Here is a 12,011-nt window from a genome sequence, read left to right as displayed (position 1 = left end):
TCATTGATGTCTGTTTTCGCATCCTATGCCCACGCAGTGCTTGCTTGCATACTGCGGAGCAGAATAGACCAGCCTTTTTACAAAGATAAAAATCACTCAATTAACACTGGTGACTTTGTTTCAAAAGTGAATATAGTCATACCCACCTCGTTTGGTGGCAGCTTTTCGTAGACTCCTTAACTTCACAACCAAATCAGGCCTCTTTGGTAAGTCCTAAATGAATGGTAGGTACATCTACATCACCATCTTCTTTCCAATACTAAAGAATGCTGAGGTATGTCTTGGGGGCCTGTGTTTGAAAGAGTGAAAAAAAAAGGACGGTTGAGGTTTACCATTTCCACTTTTCTGGAAATAGACTTTTTTCTTCGAAAACCCCAAAGCATTTAGCAGCACTAGAAGATCAATGTCTTCTCCCATAATGAATACACTGTCGTACTCATCAGCGTCTTCTACTGACTGCTTGACTTGGATCCCCTTTGGTTGCCAGGCACCCTTCAGCATAGTTATACATTTCATCTTGTTTCTGTCGTTGAAGAGAAATTTTTTCTGCGTGATGGTGCTGACTGAGGTTGTTCTGGAAAACACAAACTTAGCAACTCAGCAAAGAATGCCGAACGTTTTTAAGGCCTTAGTGCTTTGGTAGCTTATCCCACTAGGATCAAAAACCACTACGGTATTGTTCCCAAAGTGCCTTTTGATATATAGTTTTGGCAGACTACCTGAAATGTTGCTTCACTTGACATCGTCCAACCAAACCACTCTATGCATCAGGAACCCTTTATCAAATATATTGCATTTTTGGGCACCGAAATCTACTCCCCAGGTGCTGGGAAAGAATACATCGTACAGCTTCGTTTTTCGGCAATTTTTGCCATTTTGAGAAAATTCCTCTAATTTGGATCGGCTGTATCTCGGCTTAGAGAAAGTTTATAAATAAATAATTGTAGCGAATATAATGCTCTACAACTTTGAAAATGAACGTTTTGTTCGAAAAATACCTAATTTAGAAGTTATATGAGCAAAAGATCAAAAAAAAGTCCGAAAATGTTGGGGTTCTTCGACCTTCCTCAAGTTAACACAGTGTTCTCGTGTTGGATAACTTAACAGATTCATCCCACAGCAACCTGTACAAGATTCATCAAGTTCAGTCTTTTCCAGGTTGAATATACGTATATACTGGATTATCATATTTATTCATGATTTCATGTTTACTTCTCAATCCAATTTTTTAAGGAATTTATACTTGGAACATAACCTTAAATTTCTCTGGAGCATTATGCGAAGCAAGAATTGATTCAACAAACGAAGTGGAAAATTTATGTAGTTCGAATGATCCGTATATTTCTCCCGAATACACCCCTGACTAACTCCATCTTTCTCTATTTCTACCTTCGTTCAGGCGCTGCAAGAATTAGTTCCTGCTTTTAATAATCCAAAGGGGTGCGGCGCTAGGTTACAAGTCGTGTGGTTGAGGGAAAGTAGTTGTCTCAGTTCGTCTACTAGACGAGAGAGGGCCTCTGACCGCCAGTTACAGCATTTAGCCAACTGACCATCACACCCCTCACCCTTCGCCTGGTCAGGAGATGTCCAGCTATCGACAGGGTTGTCATATTTAATATATTATACCGAGATTGGATGATATTTCAATTATGATTGAATTTCTTTTATTTCTGATCAAAATAGGAACATAAATGAAACAATTATTCTTCTAATTCAATGATTCATTATCTCTTCGTTTTTTTTTATTATGATAATATTAGATTTCGAATATTCTTTGTTTTTATGTTTAACATTAACAAAATCACGATGAAATGATTTATATTACTATTATCGTAATAGACTTAAGAATGAATCGAAATATTAAAGGTAAAATGACGCTACATTCGTTGGTTTTTGAAAAATGGATTAAAACTAATTTCATGTGGGTATTGATAAAACACTGTTTTTGATGAGAAAAAATAATGTGACAAATCTTATTCAGACTGCATCGAGAACAGCAGTTAGAAGTAAAATGGTGGAACCTACACTGACTTTAAATTTAGTTGTTATTTCTGAAGCGAGATGAATCTCTGTACTGCAAAGGTACTGAAAAGTGAGAGGAGTGTTGAAGTTAATGTACCACTCTTGAAGGTGACTGTTGAGAGGAATATAGTCGAATTTTCAAGAAAAAATGTGTTTGACATTGAGTGGAGTGGAATGATGTCATATTGAGTGGAGTGGAATGATGTCACAAAGTTTAGGATATACAGCTTATAAACTCACAATTTGATTCACACATGATAAATCTATTGATTGATACATCTACTCAATCGATCTTTCATTGATTATTATATTCACCCAATGTATAGAATGTATGGAACATAAAAACTTATGTTATGTTGTACAATCTAAATTGCCCAATTTTATGCGACAGTGTAGGGGAATAACATTTCGAAGAAAAAATGAAATGTATAGAATATAAAAACTTATGTTATGTTATACAATCTAAATTGCCCAATTTTATGCGACAGTGTAGGGGAATAACATTTCGAAGAAAAAACTCTAAATGGTTAACCTTTCAACCATATTTTAAGATTTATTCAAATGCATCTTGATTTATAACAGAAAAATAAAAAAAAAATAACTTATACCAACTCACGATTATTCTCATCCGATTAATTTGTTGTATATAACAATAATAATATTTTTTCATCTCAATATCACAGATGGTGTCAAAATCAATTCAATATATGACATACCTAAGAATATATACAATATATCAGTACATCACATAATATTACAATACATATAATAATTTCCAGAAAAAATAGTTAGTGAAGAAAGAAGAATCAAAATTACCAAAGGCATATCACCAATTATTATAGACCAGCAACTGATACCTCCCAAAAAAAGGGCGAAGTGGATTATGGAGATAAGCAGAATTTTTATTGCTGCAAGTAAATAGTGCAATGCTGAAAATGATTGCAAATATCTATAAAATTGCTGCAAATTTTCCAAGGATTTGTTCAGGAATCGATCTTACTGATATTGACTCTTTCACGCTGTTTTCAAATGAACCAATCTAAAGCTGTGGCTATAGTCAAGTTTGAGTTATAGATAATGCAATCTTGACTCTTGACTCTGATTGCCCTGTAAAGTTCGGTATTTTCAGATGTTTGTGACAATTCAAGGGAAAATATAAATAAATCTCCTTTAATTTCCCATTTTTTTAAATATTCTAATAAATTTCACTAGTTATTGACAATCTCAGTATAGTCTTTTATTTCATAACTGAAATTGAAATCACTTCAAAGCTTTTCGACTTTTCGACAAAAAAATTCTCTATTTTCATATCAAACAAGTTTCCTAATGTCTCTATTTTGTGTCAACTGTTTTTTCAGAAATTAATTTGTGTTGGAATTCCGCGACGGAACCAAAAATTACTGAAATAAAACCCAAAAATTATGAAACTCACGCACGATATATCATTGGGTGTTGATGATGATTTTCAGGGTAGTGAGTGCTAAAGTACACCTACTCTGCCGAAAGACCACATAATAAACTTTTTGTTGAATTTACAATCTCATTCAGTTACAACCAACCAGAAAAAAAAATTCGTTATTACGAGATTCTGTATATTTATTTTTTTACGATATCCCAGTTTATGTGATATGAAGGGACATATTCTACTTCATCCATTAATTCTGTTTCATATATGTATATAGATATCTCAGTAAAATTTGCATGGACTTTCATGCCAACTCACCCGGCAACATCGATGTCAATCTACTTGCCATAAGGATATTATTCAAAGCTCTTGATTTATGACTTGATTGCCGTTCTGTCACATTTAGATTGCAGTTTCACGTTCAATGCAGTATCGCAGAATTGCATTTTGTGTAGATTATAAATAGAATTTTTATTCATTCCATTGAAAACTAAGCTAGAAAATATGATCTCAATTTCCTAATTATTTAATTTGAAATTGAAATTTTTATTATAATGTGAAATACTGCTCTTAAATTGGATTCGCAAAATTCATATGAAATTATAAGAAATAGATTCGTTGTTATTAGGTTAGGACCATTGAAATCAAGCGACCACTTTGGACTAAGTCAACGTTTCGTTTATAAAGGGTGATAGATTAACACGCGGCTAGGAAAAAAATTCAAGAGGTTATTCCTTGGACTATTTCAAGGATACTTTATCCTTTGATGATTTTTGAAAAAGCTTTGTGTTGCGAAGATAAATAGGCCGAAAAACATAATTTCCTTTTATCGAATTCATGGAAAAACTTCGATGAAGTAATAGATGTCTTTCCAAAAGGAAAGTCCCGAATGGATCTTATTAAAACTAGTCTTTGGTGTGATACATATTTTTCATTTATATTTTTATTAATATGATTTTTTTGATTTCTCTTGTTCTATTGTTGGCAGCAGAATTTTATTTTCATTTTCAAAAGTTCATGTGATGAATTCGTATAACAAACGATATGGCGATAATTGAATTCGAGAAGAGAGAGAATTTGTTTTTTGAATATATGGTCAATTAGGTAAATACATTCCAGAAGGAAAGGAGCGCTACTGTTTATGGCACCAGAAATAAAAATGTTATGAGAGCTTTTGATTTTACGCCATTTGCCAATTTTCTCTTATAGCTTGAAATCAGTTGAATTAATGAAGTAGCGGTTTTCACCAAATTAATTCTTTTAAAAATCTAGCCCGAAAATTTGCCCTTCATTTTTTCTAGCTCAAAGGGATTTTGAGATCCCCACACGAGACAACGAAATTGGGAAAACCGATAGGAACAAACTGTACTCAGTTTTTGGCATATTTACAATTTTGATACTCAATTATGCAATACTAGTCCAGTCAATATGTGGTCTTCACAGGAAAGTTTTGAGTAGTTTTGATTTCTTCGAGTTTTAATGTTTTTGGGGGTGTGAATCGGAACCTGAGGTTTGCCACCAAAATTTCTTGGTGGTTTTTTGCACTCGGAAAATATGAATTTTTCCATCCTCTAAAAAACGAAGAATATAAAATTTCATACAAAGTTCTTCTTTCAAGGTATTTTGTCCGATGAACTGTTTTGGCTTAAAAGATATTTAAAATTTACGTATTTTATCTGTCTCATTTTTTTAGATATCAATTTTTCGTTGATGACCTGTACATAAAAAACAAAGTACATCAATCTTCCTGAAAATTTCTTTCATTAATTTTTTTTGTCCGATGAACCGTTCAGGTCCAAACGATAGTTTAAAATTGACGTATTTTACTTGTCTCTATAAAACCCATCTATTTCCCTTCCAAAATTTCAATTCATTATAAAAGGCATGGCTCCCACTTAATAATTTCTATAACTATAATGTTATCATCAGTTTCCAAAACCATTTTTTGGAATTTAGTTCACATCTTTATATTGATTTCAATGCATACAGTCTGTATGCCGTCAACCGCCAACCGTTGACCGAAGTCACCCGCCGTATGCTGATAGCTTAGGTCCTGCCCCACCAGAATATCCAAATTTGATTTTAGTAAAAGTGTATTTGTTTTAGAAATATCAACAGTTTTATGAAAATCGTCAAAATCTACACCTTACCTAGTCATTATTCTGAGTGCCACAGCTACAAAAATGTTGGTATTTTGTTATTTCTCTTTCTATCGAAAATTACAGGTAGGTCAGCCTACCCCACATGACCAAAGATTTTCACAAGATGCGTATGGTATGCTCAGAATTCCGAATTTTAATTTTTTTCAAAATTCGTAATCCAACTTCATTTTCAAAAAAATTTCATGCTTGCATTCAAGCCTGTTGCAAGCAATTCTAACATTTATTTCAACAATAATAACACATTGATAATTAATTTTCCGAATAAAAGTCTTGAAATACGAATCCCAGAATGAGCTACCCTTTCATCAAAATGTCAAATTTTTTTCCTTAGTTTCAAGCCGAAAAGTATATTTTAAAGAAAATTTAACTCAAGAGTCTAACTTCTGGAATAACATGCCGAGTTAGTTTGATTTAATTTTATCATAGCAGAAACGATCAAAGTTGGATTAGGAAATTTGAAAAAATTAAAAATTTGGAATCATTCCTTTTTTCTGAGCATACCATACGCATCTTTGATCTTTGAACATGTTGGGTAGGATGTTATTTTCGATCGAAAAAAGAATAACAATATAGCAACATTTGTAGCTATGGCACTGACTAAGGTGAAGATTTTGACGATGTTCATAAAACTGTCGATAGCTCGAAAACTAAGACACTTTTACTGAAATCAAATTAGAATATTCTGGTCCGGCATTACTTAAGCTATCAGCATCAGTTGGTTCACGGGACACCCTGTACATTGAGGAAATAATACCGTCGTAGTATTTATACAATAGAGTACTAAAATTTTTGTATAGGAAAGTCATTCACGAAAAATAGATTTTTCAGGTATATTAAAAACCGCCAAAAAATGAAATATTGAATTTTTTTGCATTTATTTCAATTTTTCGTTACGAAATTGTGATGTATACGAACGATATACATTAATAGAATGTGACTTTTATTTGTTTAGAATGTGAAATACACTTTCTGTTCTTATCATAAATATGGTATAATATATGCTTTTTTTGATGTTCATTTGATTCAGTATGTATTTGGTCGTTAAGAAATAAAGATATATAAAATAGTGTGTTGGTTTAATATATCGAGAACATTACAGTGGCGACGAGGATGACGTCATCGATAGTTTACAAGTTACTGAAATTTTCTTTACGGTAGTAGTTGAAATGGCAGCCATAGGTCATTTACGGGAGTTCAATGTTAGTGTTTCTGACTGGACAATCTACAAAGTGCAGTTAACGAACTACTTCGCAGCAAACAACATAACCGATCCCGCAATAAAAAGGGCAATATTTCTAAACTGTTGCAGCGAAAGCAGTTTTCAGCTTTTGAACAGTTTGTGTATCCCGGATACTCCACAAGATAAAGACTTCGATAATTTACTGAAGTACTTCGATACATACTTCGCTCCGGCGAAATTAGTTTTTCCAGAAAGACAGAAATTCTATAATTGTTCTAAAGCCAAAGAAGAATCTGTTCAAGAATGGGCTGCTCGTGTTAGACAACTGGCTTCCAGATGCAATTTCAAAACGGCCGAATTATCCACCATTTTGAGAGATAAATTCATAATGGGGTTTGAAAAGGGGCCTATAATGGACAGGCTATTCGAAGAAGACGAAACAAAACTCACTTTTGAAATGGCAATTGAAGTAGCATGCAGAAAAGAGGCTACATGCAAGACTGAAGTGGCTTTTGGAAATGTGAAGAAAGAGGAGATGGAGATGTACTATTCGAAGACGAAACTTGGACCTGAATTTCCTGAGAAGAAATCGAATCATGGTTATGAAAGAAAACTTTTCGAGAAGAAACGGACAACGGAATGTGATGTGTGCGGTAAAGTTCACTATGGTTTGTGCAGGTATCGAAATTTTGTTTGCAATCTATGTGGAAATAAAGGTCATTTGGCGAAAAAGTGTTCAAAAGTAAATTCAGCTAAAAATCATTTTTTGAATTTGGAGGATAATACAACGGAATCACATGATCAGTCAATGAATTTTGACATTGATAACGACCTAGAAAATCAACTTTTTCATTTGAATACCTCAAATGTAGACCCCATTTTTGTTGATGTATTTGTTAATAATGTTCCTGTGAAATTTGAGTTAGATACCGGTGCCGGTGCGTCTGTAATTTCTGAGAGGTTCAAAGCGGATTTTTTTTCAAACTTACCATTGCTTTCATGTACAGAAATATTTCAAACTTATGATGGCAAGAAAATTCATCCCTTGGGAAAAATCGATGTTTGTATTGGATACAGAGGTGGGTTGGAAAATTTGTTTTTGTATGTCGTAGAAAATGGGGGACCACCCCTATTAGGTCGAGATTTTCTCAACAAATTTTCTTTAGGCATAAATAAGATGGAAGTTTCAGATAACCGGATGTATATCGAAAATTTTCATAGGGAATTTCCAAATGTTTTCACAAATAAATTGGGATTATTTAATAAAGGAAAAATTCATTTGAAACTTAAAGAGGGTTCTATACCGAAATTTTTTAAGCCTAGACCAATAGCTTTTGCTCTGAAAGAAAAAGTGGAAAAGGAGATAGATAGATTGGTTGAAGAAAATATACTAACACCTGTTGATTATAGCGATTATGCTACTCCCATTGTGCCTGTGTTGAAAAGTAATGGGTCAGTTAGAATATGTGGAGACTATAGTGTAACTTTAAATCCAAATTTGGAAATTGATAAATTTCCTTTGCCCAGAATAGAAGAACTGTTCACTAAATTGCAGGGTGGTACTATTTTTACCAAAATAGATTTGTCTAGTGCATTTCAGCAGGTCGAATTAGATGATGAAAGTAAAAAACTCACCACCATCAGTACTCATAGGGGTTTGTTTTTTTATAATAGGTTACCGTTTGGCATTCATTCTGGTCCTTCGAAATTTCAAAAAATTATGGAAAAAGTGCTGGTGGGTTTTGAAGATGTGACATGTTTTCAAGACGATATATTAATTTCGAGTAAAGATATTAAAGAACACATCGATAAAGTTCGAAGTGTTCTCCATAAGATGTCCGAATGTGGTTTAACAGTTGAGAAAAGTAAGTGTGATTTTTTTAAACCTAGTGTCGCCTATGTTGGATATATTATAGATAAAAACGGTTTGCATAAGAGTAAAGAGAAAATTGATGCCATTCTGAAGGTGCCATATCCTCAAAATGTGACGCAATTGAAGTCCTTTTTAGGAATGGTCAATTATTATAACCGTTTTATACCAAATGCTTCATCATTACTCAAACCACTTTATAAATTGTTACAGAAAAATAGTTCATGGAAGTTTGATACTGCTTGTGTACATAGTTTTGAGACTGTCAAAAGAGTTCTTGGTTCAGAAACCATTTTAGTTCATTTTAATAGTCAACAAACTGTTCATTTATTTGTTGACGCTTCTCAATATGGTTTAGGTGCAGTCATAATGCATATTATTGAAGGTAGTTTTAGACCGATAGCATACGCTTCTAGGACTCTATCACAAAGTGAGTTGAAATATTCACAGATTGAAAAGGAAGCTGCTGCAATAATTTTTGGTGTAAAAAAATTTATTCAGTACCTTTATTGTAAAAAATTCATATTACATACTGACCACAAACCTTTGGTAACAATTTTTGGCCCCAAAAAAGGAATACCAGTTTATGCAGCAAATCGACTTCAGCGCTGGGCTCTTATATTGTCAAATTTTCAATATGAAATTGAATTCACGAAGTCCAAAGAAAATTTAGCTGATTGCTTCTCTCGATTGCCAATTAAAGATGATGAAAATGGTGATAAAAGTAACACATTATTAATAAGTTTCATCCAAAACAATGGGGAAATACCCATCGACTTCAATTTAATATCGAAGCACACATTAGATGATGCGCTTTTACGTAAAGTAATTTTTTTTACAAAGAACGGTTGGCCGAATAAAATAACATCGGATTTAAAAAAATTTTATGTCAATAGAAACTATTTGAACATTGTAAACGATTGTTTAATGCACGGTAATAGAGTGGTAGTCCCAGAAAAATTACAAGGAATGGTATTAAAAGTCTTGCATAAGTCCCATATGGGGATGGTAAAAACAAAAGGTATTGCACGTTCGTATGTTTGGTGGCCGGAATTGAATAATGATATACAAGTTTCGGTAAAGTCGTGTGAGGCATGTTTAAAATATAGAAATGCCCCACCAAAGGCATCCCTTGAGGTATGGAAATGTCCAAACGGCCCATGGGAACGTGTCCATGTCGATTATTTGGGTCCATTTCAGGGTAAAAACATATTTGTTCTTGTGGATTCATATTCAAAATGGGTCGAGTCATTTATAGTAGGACATCCAAGCAGTCTCATCACAATTAAACTTCTTAGAAGCATATTTGCGAGATTTGGTTTTCCTTTAACATTAGTATCAGATAATGCAACCTATTTTTCTTCACGGGAGTTTACAGAATACTTAAATCGAAATGGAATTAAACTGAAACAAGGACCTCCGTATCATCCTGCTACTAATGGACAGGCTGAAAACTCAGTTAAAAATATTAAGTTGTCACTATTAAAAGCTCTAGAAGGTAAAATGGGAGACAGCAATTTAAGTTCATTTTTAGAAAATTTTCTGTTCGATTATAGATGTTTTCCGCATTGTACCACTGGTAAATCCCCTGCTGAACTTTTGTTCGGAAGAAAATTGCGGCATTCACTTGATTTACTGTTACCTCCCACTAATGTAAATAAGAAGGTGGATGCCGCAATTTGCAAAAATATTGAACAAAAGCAAAGTTTACAAAAAAAATATTATAAGGGCACTAGAATTAGGAAATACGGTATAAATGAAATAGTTCTCGCAAGAGATTTTCGTGGTCTTAAATCAAAATGGATCAAGGGAATAATTAAGGAGAAGATTGGACCGCGAACTTATTTAATTTACATACCAGAACTGAACAAATATTGGCACCGGCATCTGAATCAAATATTAGATTTTAGCAATATCTCTATGGGAGATATCTCAGAAAATATAAAAGTAAATGTTTCAGAGAAAAATAGTATATCTAGTATAGAGGATTTAAGATTGGATGAGTTTTTTAAATCTCCTGATTTAAAAGAAAGGGAAGAGGTTAATGATGTTAAATCTAAGAGAATTAGGAGAAAACCAGATAGATTTTGCTTTTGAGCTTAAATTTTGATTATAATATATAACTTTTTGGGTTTTCAAGGATTTCGCTGTGTCGAAAATTTTAAGGGGAAGATATGTGATGTATACGAACGATATACATTAATAGAATGTGACTTTTATTTGTTTAGAATGTGAAATACACTTTCTGTTCTTATCATAAATATGGTATAATATATGCTTTTTTTGATGTTCATTTGATTCAGTATGTATTTGGTCGTTAAGAAATAAAGATATATAAAATAGTGTGTTGGTTTAATATATCGAGAACATTACAGAAATGTTGGTGGCAAACCAAATATTCGGATTCAGCTCCCCAAAAATCATGAAAAATCTAAGAAATCGAAACTTCCCCAAAACTTTCCTGTGAGGGGCCCTTGTTAGCAAAAAAAGCTAAATATTCATGCAATATTGTTGCGGCGCTTCCACAAATATCAACCTCGGCGGAGAACCAGTACGAATTGAACCGGAAAAACATTTTTCATTTTTATCGAAGTCAAGGAAAAACTTCGATGACGTAATAGATGACATTCCGAAAAAAAAAGTCCCGAATGGTTCATATTGAAACTAGGCTTTGGTGTTATACATAGTTTTCATTTATTTTTAATTATTATGATTTTTTTTTTCTCTTGAATCATTGTTGACAGCAGAATGTTATTTTCATTTTCAAAATTTCATGTAATGAATTCGTATAATAAACGATATGGTGATATTTTAATTCGAGAAGAGAGAGAATTTGTTTTTTAAATATGTGGTCAAGTAGGTAGAGAAGTTTTGGTTTCACGCCATTTGCCAATTTTCTCTTGTCGCTTGAAATCAGTTGAATTAATGAAGTTGCGGTTTTCCCCAAATTAATTATTTCAAAAATTAAGCGCGAAAATGTTCCATTCATTTTTTCTAGCTCAAAGGGATTTTGAGATCCTCACACTAGACAACGAATTTGGGACACCCGATAAAACAAACTGCACTCACTTTTTTTTGGCATATTTACAATTTGTATATTGAGGAAATAATACCGTCGCAGTATTTATACAATAGAGTACTAAAATTCAAATTTTTGTATAGGAAGGTGATTCACGAAAAAAATATTTTTCAGTTATATTAAAAAACCACCCAAAAATGAAATATTGACTTTTTTTGCATTTATTTCAATTTTTCGGTACGAAATGTTGGTGGCAAACCAAATATTCGGATTCAGCTCCCCAAAAATCATGAAAAATCTAAGAAATCGAAACTACTCCAAAACTTTCCTGTTAGGGGCCCTTGTGAGCAAAA

At 33.0% G+C, this 12,011-nt stretch overlaps 1 protein-coding gene across 1 annotated transcript; it reads left to right on the top strand.

Moving 5' to 3' along the window:
* The first annotated feature begins 217 nt into the window (after nucleotides 1-217).
* On the top strand, nucleotides 218-10,842 carry LOC123681982. Its single transcript, XM_045620389.1, has 7 exons — nucleotides 218-274; nucleotides 1,400-1,527; nucleotides 6,689-7,422; nucleotides 8,062-8,634; nucleotides 8,686-9,069; nucleotides 9,343-9,464; nucleotides 10,780-10,842. Exons 1-7 carry the CDS (start codon nucleotides 218-220, stop codon nucleotides 10,840-10,842), a joined length of 2,061 nt encoding a protein of 686 aa, XP_045476345.1.
* Nucleotides 10,843-12,011: the final 1,169 nt, after the last annotated feature.

This window comes from Harmonia axyridis, chromosome 1, assembly GCF_914767665.1.
Source record: "Harmonia axyridis chromosome 1, icHarAxyr1.1, whole genome shotgun sequence".
NCBI classification, from domain to species: Eukaryota; Metazoa; Arthropoda; class Insecta; order Coleoptera; family Coccinellidae; genus Harmonia; species Harmonia axyridis.
Note: the sequence above shows the minus strand (reverse complement) of the source record. Positions and strands in the feature narration are given on the sequence as shown.

Bases quoted from the DNA above. Each gene is read 5' to 3' on its own strand.
- LOC123681982 (XM_045620389.1), top strand. From the start codon at position 218: ATGAATGGTAGGTACATCTACATCACCATCTTCTTTCCAATACTAAAG. The intron at 9,070-9,342 runs GTGAGTTGAAAT...TGCCAATTAAAG, and splicing joins TTCTAGGACTCTATCACAAA to ATGATGAAAATGGTGATAAA. The intron at 9,465-10,779 runs GTAATTTTTTTT...TGGGTTTTCAAG, and splicing joins ATGATGCGCTTTTACGTAAA to GATTTCGCTGTGTCGAAAAT.